This window comes from Argiope bruennichi, chromosome 8 (genome assembly GCF_947563725.1).
Source record: "Argiope bruennichi chromosome 8, qqArgBrue1.1, whole genome shotgun sequence".
NCBI classification, from domain to species: Eukaryota; Metazoa; Arthropoda; class Arachnida; order Araneae; family Araneidae; genus Argiope; species Argiope bruennichi.
Window position 1 is genome coordinate 30,593,907 of NC_079158.1, and position 16,636 is coordinate 30,610,542.

General features: G+C 28.9%; 1 protein-coding gene and 1 long non-coding RNA gene across 3 annotated transcripts in view; one reads left to right on the top strand and one right to left on the bottom strand.

The window, feature by feature from the left end:
• Nucleotides 1–751: 751 nt before the first annotated feature.
• LOC129980886 (uncharacterized) lies at nucleotides 752–14,753 on the bottom strand. The gene is made up of 3 exons (XM_056091342.1): nucleotides 14,599–14,753; nucleotides 2,806–3,164; nucleotides 752–1,396 (listed from the first exon to the last, which is right to left on the bottom strand). Exons 1-2 carry the CDS (start codon nucleotides 14,614–14,616, stop codon nucleotides 2,814–2,816), a joined length of 369 nt encoding a protein of 122 aa, XP_055947317.1. The 5' UTR covers nucleotides 14,617–14,753; the 3' UTR covers nucleotides 752–1,396; nucleotides 2,806–2,813.
• Nucleotides 13,328–16,636, top strand: part of LOC129980888 (uncharacterized) — a 53,816-nt gene continuing 50,507 nt past the window's right edge. For both annotated transcript variants that reach the window (XR_008785275.1, XR_008785274.1), the window contains exon 1: nucleotides 13,328–13,342. This is a non-coding gene — a long non-coding RNA (uncharacterized LOC129980888). The remainder of the gene's footprint in view (nucleotides 13,343–16,636) is intronic.

Here is a 16,636-nt window from a genome sequence, read left to right on the forward strand (position 1 = left end):
TAATTAGGATATTGCACATGCAAAATTTTTATTATGTACATTTGCTGTAATCTTAAAGCTGTTTATTATTTATTTATTAAAATTACTCATTTATCGAGGTTATTAATTTCCTGCCAAATTTTTAATTAAAATTACTTACGGTTTATTCATTTATTAATATATTATATCTTAAAATTGTCAACCATGGATAAAAAAAAGCTTTTATATCGTTTTTACTTTAAAAATTGTTATTTCCCTTTCCTGTTCTCAATTTTAGATCCAGTTTATCTTAATCTGGATAAATTGAATCTTTATTGTCCTTCCAGCTTTAAATTAGCCAAGTTTCAATGCATAATAATACAAAACGTTTTCTTTATATATAATGATATAAAGTATTTTCTTTATAGTGATAACCACACAACGCCCTCGCATAATTAAAGACATTCGGATTAAATTTGAATGACCGAACAGCCGCGACAACATTGACTGAAACAAAGTGATTCCTAAAGGCCGTTATTAACCGCGATACAAACCTTCCAGTAGGAAGCACATCCCAAAATAAGTTGGAGGTAACCGACCCTCACCATTTCTGCACCCAGTTGGGTAGCAAGAACCAACCACCATGCCGGAAGTTTCTCATCCTCACATCTGATATGCCCTTTCTTGGGAATTATATAGCGATAGCAAACAAAGTATATTTCTGCATAAATTTTAAGAATGAACATTTGTGAGCAATATTAAAGCATTATTAATAATAAATTGAAACACAAAGTCAGTTTTACCACAAATTTTATTACCAAATTCAATACATTCATTTGTGCGCAAAAATCATTATATTTTTATATAATCTTAACACTAATTTCGACAAACTTTACAAGGTTTGTTCATTTTACAAGGAAATAGATTAATCCACAGTCTTTTATGATGTTATATGAATCCAGAAATACGAAATTAACTTCATTTTTACACAACATAGTTTTACAATTTTATAAAAATATATTACTTTTTTTCAGTTTTATTTTTACATGTTGTTTGTAGGACAATATTTAAAAAAATGTGTAATAAACTGAAAAAAAAAAAAATTCATCTAAATACATCAAACTGAGGAATAAATAAATAAATAGACCATTTTAAGAATGTTTCCTATTTCTCAGATTTTGTAATTAGATGATATACACAACAAAGGCAATTTTACAAAAATGTTAAATATCTCAGTTTCAACACATATAACGCTTTATCATATAAAAACTTTTTTCAAAAAAATAATTTTTAAATATGATATTTCACTGCATATGAAAATTTAAACAACAAACTCTGGAATAGGTGGATGTGATAAAGAATAGAACGCTTCCTTTCGCTTTTTTACAACATCTATGTCTGCAAATATTGTTCCATTTCTTCACCTTCTCGAACATACCTGCAAAAATAAGTAAATAAATATAGTTAAAATTATTGAAGAAAAATGATTTGTTTTAAAGTACAGACAACGTGTTTTGAAACAAGCAGTTTAATTTAACTTGGCTCTTTTGGAGTAGCACTAGGACCACTTTGGGATAGACCTAGTAGATTTGAACAGCTGTCAGATGACGAAGGCGATACCTGAACCGCCTCTCTCTAAACAACATTAGGGAAATAAATATCGATGTTAGATTTAACGTTCCTCTGAATGGGCATTTGCTTACCACAGATTTAGCATGCAGCAAATCCACTTATAAGGCCACTTAAATCTACTTATATATATTATATATGTAGAATCGAACCTAAAGCCCTTCACTCTCAGAATCGAGAGCTTAACACAAAGCGACCAAAGTCCTTTAAAACAAGCATATTGACCGCAGCAAGACATTTTCTAAAGCTTTTATATAAAAACTCTTAAAGCCATTCAGAATGAGTTTTTTTTTCTCAACTTTTTCGTATAAATACACACTATGGCGTATCTTGTACTTAACTTTATAAGCATACTTGAACATGTGCTCCAAAAGCGACGCCTTTAATAAATGCATGTGAAGAATCCTAAGGTTTTGTGGTCTCTCCATGCGCTTGTTTACCTTTGAGAATGTGCAAGAAATTGAACGCGAAGCGAAAGTATAGAATTCTTTTTATGCCGGTATGTTTGAGCTCCGTAAATGCTAGCTGTGAATAAAATAATGGATTAAATCTGAATGAATCTTTTTTGCTTTTATTTCCGAAGATGAATTATCTAGCGATTAAACAAATTACAATCAACAACCTTTTTGATAACTGCTATTATTTTTCCATAGTTAGCAACAACAACAACAAAAAAAAAATGTCATTTATGTCGGGTATTACTGAATATTCTTACGTCATTTGTTGGTTCAAGTTTCGAAACGATTTTTGATTTAATATTCTTGTGACAATAATTTTTTTTTTCTCAAAGGTGCAAAAGAAGTGACATTTTAGTTTTGTAGCAGTTGAATTATTCTATCTTCTCTTTTGGATAATAGATGGCGATGCCTGATTAGATACGCATCCCATAATCCATTGCGATTGTAATTAGAATGAGATGATATGCTGTTCCAAGAGGTGCGCGCGTTAATGTCTTGTCTTGTCTTTCGTGTTTGTGTTTGTTTTGTGTGAAATGTGATCATTAAAGAAATGTTCCCGAAAACATGCTCTCGCTTCCACTGCACAGATAATAATAATTTTCATTTCAACACAATTTTAAGTAACGTTTTAGGGTTTCTTGTACTTCCATTTTCTACACAAATCTAAAGGTAAACATAAGTTATAAAAACAAAAATTTGCTTAGCAGTGTCCTTTCTTATATTCTAACTTAATTGAAGACATTTTCCCAGAGAAACTTACTCATTTTTTTATGATTCTCTCCTGCTCAAAGTAAAGTCAGGCCTGCTGCCAGGTGTGTAGAGGTTGAAGAACCTTGTCTGCCTGACAGGTTGGCTGGGCCCACTTGAAACGGGGCTGAGGGGCTGTCTTCCGAAGGAGGTTGGTGCTGTCTGGGGTTGATTGAAAGGATCAGGCTGGCTGAAGCCCTGGCTTCGGAATCCAGCGCCTTGGTTCACTGCAGGTCTGGCAGGCTGCACGTTCAAGTTGATCTGTGGGTAATCATAGGCGTGTCGGATGTGATGAGGGATTGCCAATTTTTCAGCGATTTTCAGATGGTGATGTTCTTGGGCCACACATACGTAGGCCAAAAAGAGAGCGGACTGCAAAGATATTATTTTATTATAAATAATTGTATTTTTTTATAAAAGAATGTTTAATTAACTCTCATTTTATATTTAAAAATTAAGTTATAGTGTATCTCTAAAACTGAAAACAATTATCTCTGTAATTACATTTTTAAATGGAGTCATTCATGCTTAAATAATGTACACTAAACTAGAAGCATCAGTGCAATTTTGGAATCAATTGCGTTTCTTTAAATAAGTGGTGTTGAGCACAGCTTAAGATGATAATGACATGCATAGTCACATTAATCTATTGTTTCACAACGGATTCTAAAACCATGCTTTTGCGCATGCGTCAGGATGGGTATAATTCGTCAAAATAGGTGTGAGAGGAAAGATGAAAGGTGGGGATGTTTACATTTAACAATAAAATAAACTCGGATTACTCGCAGACTGACTTAAAATAAAACAGTCAGAAATGACATGATATTTACATACATGTGAAAAAAAATTGAACAAAAAAGTATCTAATAGAACGAAAATCAAAGTCCAAGAATGACTAAAAATTCCGAAAATGCGCTCATCCATCCGTGTCTCTCCCCTTAATGAGATGGAATCGTCGAAAAGTGGTAATCTCAGAGTACTGAAACGAACAGTAGCGATTGTGACGACAAAATAATTGATTTCAATAATTAATGTGAATACTACCAAAACCAATTTTTAATGTTACTTCTGGCTTTAAAAACTTCATTTGAATAAGATACCTCTCCAATTCCGAACAGTGATCACCACCTATTTATTCATGAAAAAAATGAAGATATAATTATTATTTAGAAAGTTTAAATATTCCTACATCTGTAATTAGAATAATACACTCTGTCTGGAAATAAACTGACCGCGCTTAAAATATTGTTAAAATAAACAAGAAAGAAATTTGCGAATAAATATTCTTAGTTATTTCTGTTTTGAAATTTAGAGAATGTTTAACCCTCCGAGTGGCCAATTATTTTGATCCAGTAATTTTAAGCTCACAAAAATGAGCTATCATACCAACAAACGATATTTTTATCATATAATCTAAATTGAAATTTCAAGATTATTTTTCACGGGAAATCTTAAGAAATTGTACAAATAATATATGAATAATATCTTCTTAAATAAAATACGATCATCATGAAAGCTGGTTACACCAGTTAGAAAGTTAAGCTTTTAAATAATAAAGTGATAAATACAGCTCAGACTTCTTCTTTATTAGTATAACTTATTCACATGTTATGCAATGTAGAATAATTTGAACAAAAAACAAAAAAAAGCAGAAATATTTTTACTACTAACCATAGAAACTGTATTTCACAAAAGTGAATCTAAAGGGAAAATTGAACTTTAAATTTATCTAATTACATTCAAAAAATTATTTTTATATTTAATGTGACAGAATATATCTAGCAAAAGTTGCAAAGTTTTGGTTATAGTACAATTTTAGATGAAATTTCTGTATCATTATCTTCAATATTAGTGAGCGAAATTTTTATAATTCTAATTAAAACTACGTAGTAAAAAAACTATTATAATTAATTTAAATAAATTTGATTTCAATTACATTCTATAAGCGACTAAATATTTTTGTGAATTAAACGGATTTTGATCTCAATAAAATCAATTAAAAATTATTTTTATAAGGTTTTAAGAATTTTAATTAGGTTTAGTGTCGAATTAAAATGGAATAATTGAAACGTTTTAATTGAAAAAAATAAAATAAATTGTCCACGTGATTGAATTAAACTAAGAATTAAATAAAAGATTTAGCTAGTATTTGGTTCAAGTCGTTAGAGCTCGGTTTAACAACAGAGGTTGTTAACAGTTTTTCGGTTTATTAACGATTTGTCTTACGACAGATGTTTACTTTTTTGAGAATTAATCCTTGAAATTAGTAACACCTCAGCACATTCGAATTCTAAATATTTTTGGAGGATAAAGTCAATGCCCTCTCTCTCTAGCGGGAAACTTGACCGTGCGAATCCGGATGAAAAATTAGGCCAATTCTTTTTCAATGTGTATTTGAAGTACAACGCCATTATGCAACTTTTTTTTCCGGTTCACACATTGTATTAAGCGAGATTTGAATGAAAAACTGGATTATTTATTAAGCAATTATTATTTGGTTTTTTGAACGTGATATTTAACAAGATAATTGATAAGATAAAAAAAAAACATCTATCTGATTATGCCAATAAAAGTATTTACTATTCTTTGATTGCAACATTAATGAAAGGTTAGTAAGTTAACGATCCTCAGGAAGTTAAAGGTTAGTAGATTATTTGAATTCATGAAATTAGCTTGTATCTGTTGCGTAAATTAAGTTCAAGCAGAACTATGATTTGAATTATTTGCTAAGCAATTTTTGCTTTATTTGTTTGTTTTTTTAAAAAGGCTTCACTAAATAATAAATAAGATAAAAACTTATTAATAATAATCAAGATAAAACTTATGTCTTATTTCTCAGATTATAAAATTTGATTTAGTTTCAAAATTACAATATTATGGAAAGGGAATATGATTGTTAAAAATCCCTTTTTCGTAAATAATATTCGCAATATTAAAAAAATATTCGTTTTTATAATAATATTCGTAAGTTTCATCTTGGTTTATTTAATAAATAACGTTTATCTAGTTTTTTTAAAAATAACATTTAACTAGTGACAGAAAACGTAAAAACGTTTCGATCAAACAAAGTTGTAAAAGGGCTTTAATTTATTATTATTCTGTTTCAATAATCGAAAGGGTTTAATATGTTAATATACTTAGATTATAGTTAATATACTTAATTCGTATGATAGTTTATATCTGTTGAATAAGTCAAATTTTAACTAGAATTTTGAGAATGTGGAGATGAGGGCATCAAAAAATAATGATACTTGTAAAAAAATATTTTAATCGCTTGAAAGAAAGGAAAGAAAAAGGAAACAATAGTTACTACATGGATAAGTCATCATACAAAGAATAAACAAAGACAAGATATACTTGGATGAAATAAATCTAAAATTATAGTAAATTCTTTTATTATATTAATTTAGTTTTAGTTTGATTGTCTAAATAATTGTCGTCTTCCAATCATTGTTAGATTTTAAATGTTTGTCATTCATTCAGATTTTGAAAATAAAGAACTTGATATCAACTAATGCTATTTTAAAAAATTCGTCATTATAATACGGTCGACTTTCATATTAGATCATGGTAAAATTATTATATATTACTTTGATATTATTTGTCCTCACGTGGTGCCTATTGAAAATATCATTATGTACAATCCAACTGAAAATATCCAAAATAATCCTAAAAATTGAGAGAGTCACGCCTGCTTTTGAAATATACAGGATTTCAAGAATATTTAGCATATTGACAGTTTAATTAAAGTTAAAATATATAAAGAAGTTATTCTTAACTCGATAATTATTTAAGGTTGGATTTGATCTGTAAATTGAGTGACACATTACATGAGGAAGAAAAGTCATTCAAAATTCTCTATAAGGCAGATTGTCGTATCAAGTGATATTAACTTATTACATATCTCAAGTTCACTGAAAAACGATTTTTCGAAATTTTGATTAGATTTTTAATTTATTAAAAAGCAATCGAAATGTTAACAATTGTTCTCAATAATTTCGAAACATGTTATTGGACAAAGCTATTCTTATAATGATGAAATCTTAAAATGAAAAAATATATATTATTGGCGATATCATTTTTATTTATGCATAATTTCTAACTTTAATCTGATAAATGTTTCAAAGGTAATTTTAAACACGATTTGTAGCAATGCTTTTTGTTGTTATAAAGAAATTCAAACCACTTTTATTTAGTTATAAAATCATATATTGACGTGATTTCGACAATTTTATCGACTATTTTTTTCACAATTTTAAATTTCTTCAAATATTAATTTTATTTCACAATTTTCGCTTTCATTTTAATTAATATAATAATATTTGTAGTTTGGCTTTGTGATTGTAAATTGTGTGATGTAAAAATCGTTATGAAAAGAATGTAATAACTGATGCAGTCGAGCCAGACGAAGATAAGAGAAGTAAATCAAGCCTAAAAACAGTAACGAATTCCCGATTAGGCAGAGTAGGCAGCTGCCTAGGATTCTGAACTGAAGTAGGCTACAGGCAAGGTGGTTAAAAAGATATTAATAGACTAATATCTAAATAAATAAATTTGTAAAAAATGCAATTTCTATGAAAAATAAAATAATGTGAAGACTTTAATAAAACTTAAGTACAATTAACCAGATTCCTCTCTGTTTTATTACGCCCACTTAATTATCATAGCATTCGTAGAGGCTGAGTGGGGTGAGCAGGGTAACCCAGGGTGGTGAGAACCAACCACCATATCGAAATCTTCTCATCTAAAGTGACACCACCGGTGGGATGTAAAATGCCTAAATCTGTCACTATCTAAAACATTATTATACTTTTTGTTTTGGAGTAACCGTTTCGAATTTCCTTTAATTTTTTTTTTCTATCTCTTTCAACAAGAATGGGTTATAGTAAAGCGATTAAATATTCATTTGATATTTTATATATTCATAACATATATATGGAATTTATTTTGCTGCACTTTTGTATTATTTCCTAACTATTCAGCCAACTATCCTTAAAATCACTTATACACATAGAAGCATGTTAATATTTCTTTTTTAAAATCATAAACCAAAATTCCTCAGAAGGTATTTAACACAGATGAGATTATTAAACACTTAATTAAGATATTATATATAAAATATCAATATAAATGTATTCATTGATTATGGAGCAAGAGATGCTCAAATCCAAGGTCTTAAAACTCATTCCTAAAAGCCTTTTATAGCTTAAAACTAAAGATTAAAGAGGCTAACTTGTTCGTCATGAAAATGGAATAGCAATTTTAAAATTCTTTACTTCTGTATTTCGCAAAATGTTGAGATAATCACAATTCACAACCATTAGAGAGTTGCCATTTAATAATTGAAAACTTTGAATCGAAGCATTTTAATTCTTCCAAGAATTGCATTTGTTTCATTCCAATAAATTTTTCCTTTAAAACTCTAACTGTCAATTCCTTTTCAGTTTCCAAGGCATTTAAATACCTCTTCTTCCTTCAAACAAATTACAATCTTTTTCATTAAAAAGAGTTATGAAAACTTCTTATGTTTTCTTTGTAACTCTGCTATCTTAAGAAGCAATGATATTGTGAAGTAACCCAAATGTTTCGCTTGAGCAACAAAGGATCCGTGTCTTAGATGTTACTTCCTCCTGATAACTGTATTGCGAATTCGATCCGATTTATTTTTCGTCTACTGTGGACATATTGAATGGTTGATGGAAAAGAAGTACATTATCTGTTTTGTATCAGGAAAATCAAAGCAGAGACAGGAAATTTAAATCGATATTTTGTTTTATGAAAACTATTATTTATTCTTCGCATTATATTAGGTTGGTCTTTTTAACAATGTTGTCTAAATTGACAAACAGGTCTATTTTACAAGTAATCTTTATCACGTAGGTATAGGTACGGAATACTTTACACTTAAATCATTTGTTAAGTCTTTGAACTGGAGCAATTTTTTACGATTTAGTCGACTAACTATCTTTTTTTTTTTTTAAAGTTAAGTTTTTTTTAGCAACAGATTAATTTTTTAAATAGGAACCATTTTTATGTTTTTTTTTTTTTTATGGCACTTGCCATGGACAAGCCCGCTGTTACGAAGATAGCGATTTTAAGCCGGTGGGGTAGCGTCTCTTGGTTTGTTAGTAGCGCTAACTAGGGCCAAGAGTACGACTTTGCTACTCACGCATCACTCATTCGCTTGCACAATCCCTTTTTACAGGAGGGCAGATTCACACATCTCACAGAAAGAACAACGAAAAAACAACCGTGTCCAAACCGGGACTCGAACCTAGGACGCCCAGACACGGGGAAGACGCGCTACCCCTATGCCAAGACACCGGCAACATTTTTATAATTTACTAAATGATTAAAAGAAAATATTTCGAAAATGTTTTTGGCCGTAGATAAATTTGTTAAAGTGTTTGTTTTTTATATGAGAGGTAGTAAAATGGCAAACAGAATAAATAGCAGTATTTTTTAAAAATATTGATATTAATAGGAAATTTGAAAATTTTATAAAATAGAAGCAATGAATGGTGTAGCAATCGAGGATACAGATGTCTTGGGAACAAATAAGAAAAACGTTTATATGTCATTTTTTTTTTTTTTACAAAAAAATATCATGAAAGGGTGAAAACTAGTGCAATGGTCTGAGCGTCATTTATTTTTGCTAAGCTACTTATACAGACTAATGAAAAAAAAAAAAAAAAAAAAAAAGGAATCTCATTGTCTATTCTTATGATTTAATTTTTTTCAGGAATGAAAAGAAATTAAATCATGAGAATAGATAAGAAGAATTTATCAAATACAAAAATAGACATTATAGACAAAATTAGACAAATAGACAAAATTTAAATATTGAGAAACCTCAATTAATATAGCTGTATGTTTCTTAAAGCATCGATATTTATAGGTATAAGCATGCTATTAAAATCAGATAACTACTTCCCCCCTCTCCCCAAAAAAAGAAATGGATCTACTCTTTTAAATGTTTTTAATTAGTAGCTCCGAAAGTACTCTCCTTAAAAACTCTCCTTACTCTCTTACTCTCTTAGTACTCTCCTTAAAAATATATTCTTACCATTTTTAAATTAAAGCATTGCTGTGATTTGTTTCATTTCAAGAACATTTTTATTTATCTTGATTTGCTTCATATAAAAAAAAATTGTATTCGATTTTTCACTCTCCTTCTAAATGTCAAAGGTTTCAAATTTTTTACACTTGAATACACTTGATGACGATACTTTTTAAAAATATTTTCACAGCTTGATTATTACGTAATCATTAATTAAATCAAATTTTGATCCCGTTCAACTGGTGTTATCTGTTAGTATGTTGGAGAAACAATAAATTTCAAGATTAAAAAGAAGGGGAGGGAATCTAAAATAAAACATTGTTGTAAAAAATTGTTGTGAGCAATTATAAATTGCGAATTTTAATTATTCTTTTTCATTTTATTTGTGACGAGAAAAACAGTACCAGGCAAAATTCTACATTATTTATAAATCCTTTTAATAAATGTTGTAGTATTAAGAGTATTTTTATAAATTTGATTGATTACCGAAGAATAATATATTTTCAAACTTAAACTTGCTTATCTCGAAATGAAAATTTTCGACTAGTACTGTCTTTCTAGATTCCTTTTCTAGATCATGTACTAATACTATCTATATAGATCATGTACAACCTGAATAAAATAAAATATATTCAGGTTGCGCACCATGTGAGGGTAAATTTTTGATATTTCAATCTAATAGAAGATTTAAAAGTATTACGTCCTTCAAAGAACTGGTAAACTTTCAGATACTCATTTTTTGCAAAGACCAATTTGCCTTGAAATTTCAGTTAAAATGGGAATAAAAATTAAGGGCATCTAGATGTGTAATCAACACTCCAACTTAAAAACACATGAATTTGTTTGTGCCTGGTAGTAACTTCAATCTGTTCACTTTTGGTGAAAAATTGATTTTCAAACTAGATTCTAGAAGAAAAAAAAATGATATGTATTTGTGTTGTCTTATCAGATGCAAGGCTACTCACACAGAAACTCAAGGACACAGTAGTTCAATTGGTGCGAGAAAGTAAATAAATAAGCGCAAAAGAATTTTTAAAGATCTTTAAGAGCTTTACGAACCAGGATGTTTATGCAAATGAGATATATCAATTGATTATTATTCTTTTTTATAAAAAACACTTTCAATCCATTATAGGGATAATCCACCACAGCAGAGCAAGGCACTGAGTGAGAAAATTGATTTTATTTTTTGTACAAGATGAAATAAATTATATCTACCAGTATAGTGAGAAATTATCAAAATGACCTTCATTTAAAGACAACAGACGATTAAAATTCTTAATTAATTTTCGCGTAGAATTTTTTTTAGATGTATGGTATTATCGATTATTTTTACTGCTTTTTTATCAAATTTCATTGATTTTTTTTATTTGAAATTTGAAACAACATGTTATTTCAGATTTAAATTTAATGAAATTCTACGCTTTGGCTTCACATTTCAAAGATTTTCAGTTTATTTTCGAAATGGCACTTTTCTAAAGACGCGAAGTTAACTTTAATTTCACCTGGATACTAGATTGAAAGTAACGATGCAACTGAAATTCACAGCAAATAAGAAAGAAATTCAGATGAAAATTAATTGAGTATAGATGTTCCGGAGTAAACTCCTTAATCACTTTAATTTTTTCTAGACAATTTTGAAATAATTTCAAAGCTCACTGATAAAAATGTGTTTCATTCGATTTCGAAAGGATTAGAATAATGCTGCGTTTTCACCAAATTGTTTCAAGATGTTAAGGAAACGAACAGTGTGGAATTGAAGTAAGCAGAAATAGTTATTTTATTTTTATTTTTTTGCTACAAAAGTATTGAAAATTCGATGTATAAAAATAAAATGATACTAACATTTCACATACGGCATTTAATTCTCAGAAACAAGATTTCACTGTTCGGAATAAGTATTGAAAAGTTTCTTGAGGAAAAGCTACCGAAACCAAATGCCAATTTCTGAGGTTTTCTATATTATTCATATGGTATTGTGGTGAAAGCTTATAAGCCAGTTAACAGCTACGCTACACTGGCAATTGCTTTTGTATTGTGGTCATGTTACTCGGCTGCGAACCACAAGGTCCCAAGTTCTATTCTCACTGATCACAATCCGCTACAATGTGCAAATATTTTCCATATTGAGTATAATTTATATAAAGGAGAGCATCTGAACTTTAATTTAAGTAGATTATCCTTTTATTTTGAGATTATAAAATTAGTTTTTGAAGGCTTCCACAGTTAAATGTCCGATACCGTCAAGAAAGAATGGGTTTCGAAATATAAGTATAAATAATATGGCTGTTTCAGAAATCTACCAGGTCTATAAAATCACTATGATGCTCTGAAAAAATGACTTTTGTTATTGCTCTCAGACTTAAAAACATTTTTGACTTCTGTATCGTAAACGTTTCTTAAGGGTATAGCGATATTCTAATTTGATGTGAAGTCATAATGATAATTTAACTTACAATTTTATTTCATGGGCATAATTGGAGAGTTTTAAAATTTCTGATTTAAATAAATATAAAATTTCCCTGATTAAAATTTATTTTGAACACATTTTAGTAAATAAATTTTTATCTTGCATCGGTTTGGGATGGCATAGATATAAGATAATAAACACTTGTTGGATTATTTAGTTATATTTTGAAATGGATTTTATAATTTTAAACAGCAGTCAGATGACGAGGATAGCATCTGTGGTAGCAATCTCTTCAAGCTTCCACATCGCATCATTGTGAAGAAATTAGATCCCGATTGATTTAATATTATTAAATCTGCATACATAGCAGTTATCGGGCGGAATCACGTTTCGAATGTAGAATCTTCCGGTCTCAAACCGAGACTCTACCACCGGACCACTACAGCACGACACTATTTTGGATCAAACTTTATTATTGTGGGCCGTAATCAAATGTCAAGAGCAACATTTGAGATGGAACCACTATTCTGAAATGTCCTATCGACGCTAATTTGAGGACGTTTGATATTAATGGAAAAATGTAGAACTTGTAATTCTCTTATCCGAATCCAATAAGGTCCCCTATATCCAAATGCATCAATGAATTTTAGTTTCTAATTTACCGTACAATAATGCACTTGTAAATGTTCAAAGAAAAAAAGAAAAAGAAAAACCGATTTGTAAAATCTATTCACCCACGTGATCATTTTTAATATTCTTTTAATTTAATTCTTCAATTCTTTAGTAAGTAAAATCGAAATAAAAATGTGAGAGTAAATTAGCAGTAAATTTTTCATAGGTAAAAACTTAAAGAAACCACGCCGCGGTGTTTCCTTACGCCGGATCAAGATTCTGTTGCCTGCTTTTACAGCAATAGCATTTCTTGTAGAAATGAAACACCTTCTTAAAAATATTCTTTGACGAGTTAAAAGTTTTTCTCATCTCAAGGAAGTAAAATGAAATTCGAAGAAAATTTTGGGCACCTATCATAGCTTCTCTTCGTTTCTCTAAAAGCAGATGGAAATGATAACCATAAAAAAAGTAAGTTTCTTTCTCATTAAAAATTATATTACTGTAAGACTAAAATTTTTATTTGTTTTTAATTTGAAACCAGCAGGAATAATCTCTCTAAGACTTTCTCGCACATTCCGTTATACAGATGCTATTATCTGCCGATGCCAATAACCACATAAAAATTATGGATTTTGTTTCAGGTTTAAACGCTATAAATATTCAATATATTTTCTTTTCTGAATGAAATTTGAATATAATTTTATTAATGGACAAAAAGACTAAAATTTGGCACAAAATTACAATTGCAATCACAAGATGACAACAAAATTTCATTTATTTAAGTCATCGTTTTTGTGAATTACAGTATTTGTATGCTTGCCAAAGTATACAGATATACAGATGGTCAAACTTCTAATGGATTTGATTTAAAATTTGACAAAGTCTTCACTTTAGATGCCAAATTCATTTCTCTCACCAAATTTTATTTCTCTTGGTTTTAATCTTTTGTAGCAATCACATTCGTTAGTAATTGCACAGCCTGACAAACAGATTTCTTCTGAATAGAAATTCGTTGAAAGTTTGATAGTTCGTTCTACAAATTTTGTAAAAATACACTACATATCAAATTTCATTCGCGTGGTTCAAAGCCTTTTCGAGCTAAAGCGTTCACAGAGAGGTAAAAAGAAATGCAATTTTCTGAAAATGTATTTTCTGAACGCAGGGAGATCAGAAACATGGATGTTTGTCAAAATAACGAATAATAAAGCAATAAAATAATAAAAATAATAAAACTTCACACTAGAAAAAAATACTAGATTTCACCAAAATTTTAAAAGGGATAAAATAATGAAATTCTATAATAGATAAACCACAAATAAAATAAAAGGGAAAAGTTAAATGACAATTTCATTTTACGGAATTCTAATTTAATAGATGTATTGATAATTTTAAATTAACAACTATTATAAAGAGCACATTGGTTTTCCCCTGCTGGTTTTCAAAATTCTACCAAAATGTTACATTATGCAAAATTTTCATGTTTTTCAAATTATCAGATTGAGAGAATAATCGAGTTAAATGAAAATTATTTCATTTAAAACTCATTGGCTCTTTAAATAAATTATATAAAAAGCATGAAATACAATCGCCTGAAATCTTAATTAAAAATAAACGCAATTTAATTCGTTGTTTAAAATTCAATTCCATATCCTACCGAATGTAAATTGTGCTAAAAGAATATGAAATAAGTATTCATAGTTAAAAGAGATGTTATTTCTACCTACCAGTAGTAGACGCAGCATTGTTGTTTTCTCTGTGAGGAAGTTAACGTTCGACGGTCGTTCACATAACAAACTCTGACCTAATTGATTAAAAAGTTTATATATACAGCGCGAGAGCGAATTGGCACAGAGTATCACGTGATTTCTCTGAGGCGTTTTCCCGCCCAAACGTTGCCGGGAGGGGGAAAACAGCAGGTAAAGTTCGATTTCAGCGCGATGGGGTAATTAGCATTTTATAAAGTTTTTCTTCCCCACATCGAAAAAAACAAGGCAAAACTACTTAAAATTGCAAAGTAAGTTGCTAGGTCACTTAGTTCAAGTGCAATATAAAGAATTATAGTGATGAAATTCACCATTTATTCCAAGATAGCTTCCAGAAATTTCCATTGGTTATGTTAGTGAAACACCCTTTTATTTCAATACTCATTTTGTTCATGGTCCTTATTTAAATTATGATAAAACGACTGCTTTTGAAAGCGAAACCCTTTGTAGGAGGAAACACAATTTTAATGTTTGTAAGCGGAAAAAGAAAAAAAAAATCTATTCTGAAAGTTCTAGGTGGTGGAATAAGACCTTAACCTTGCTTATAAGTTTTTTATTAGCTTAACTGTCAGATAATTTAAAGGCAATTTGTTCGTTATTAAGAAAGGCATTTTTTTTTTTTTTGAGATGCTTTTATAAACATGGCAAGCGACCTCGATTTTGTTTGGAAAACTGAATGCATAATGTGAGTTAATAAAACGAGGAATTTGATAGTAATAGTTACAGCTTTTGCAGTCACTGCCCAACTGCTGTAACCTGCCTTTCATTTTGTGTTTAGATGCTTGTAAATCATTGCTTTTCTTTCAACTGAATTTCAAATGAACTGAAACTCAAATTTATACAATGGAAAGCTTCGCACATAAAAGCAATATTCTTTATTTATAAAGGGCATATTCCTTAACCTTTTCAGATTTCTTTCTTGTCTTTGGAGATTTGGTTCCTTTTATTCCTTTTAGTACGGCATGTTCGGTTTAGTTTAACAATTCATATTTTATAGTTATAATTGACAAATTTATAATATACGTAAAATAATAATAAATGAATGTTCTGTCTTCAATATCTTGCAGATTAGAGCAAGCACAATAGATGTCAAGAGAAAAGTTTTTATTAAAACTGATATAATAAATAGGCGAATCTATTATGTATTTATAGCCATTCTCAAACGCATATGTTTGCAAACTCGATAATACTAATCTTCTTCTATCCACAAGCAAGTTATTTATGTTAAATTTAATAAATCACTCAGTTTGAGTGGTACACTCTCAAAGAAAAGGAGATTTTGATAATTTTCTTTTAAACATTTGAATCTCTGTGATCTACTTCTTTAATTTGTATATTATAAACTAGACGCTTTTGGTTATCAGTTAGCTCGCCGGGATTATTGGTCGTTAAAATCTTTATTTAAATATTTTATGTAAGTTGATAGTAATAAATTCTTCAGCAAAATATTTTTAAGCTTAAATTTAAGCCTATTACAAGTTTCTCTCAGAATTAATAAATATATCGTTTTCTTTCCTACAATTTATTTTGAAAATAGTGATATGTGTTTGGAACAGAAATTTAATTTCGCTTTTTGGCGTGTTTCATTATTTTTTTATATTAATATTGATTGTTAGTCAAATTGTAAAACAAAAACGAAAAAATATCTCCAACTTTAATTGTGACTTTTTTTTTCAATAACTTTAGTGTTCGTCCAGAATTTTTATGTTTTTATATTATCGTTCACGATACATTTAATATTCGTTCAGAATGATTATTAATCTATGCTTTTAGATATGTTTTATGATTATAATTTCATTTATCATAATTTTTAAAAACTTTTCGTTTTATTAAAGGTTGCATGATTGATTTTAAAATAAAATTTTTTTCAAGGTTTTTAAAGTTTAGATCTATTCTGCTTTTACCTGGCAGTTCTTTAAAAAGTTTATTTAATAGATTTTTCAAAAACTTTTCTATTTTTATTATAATTTCTTTAAATGTTTATATGATTCGAAGAAAT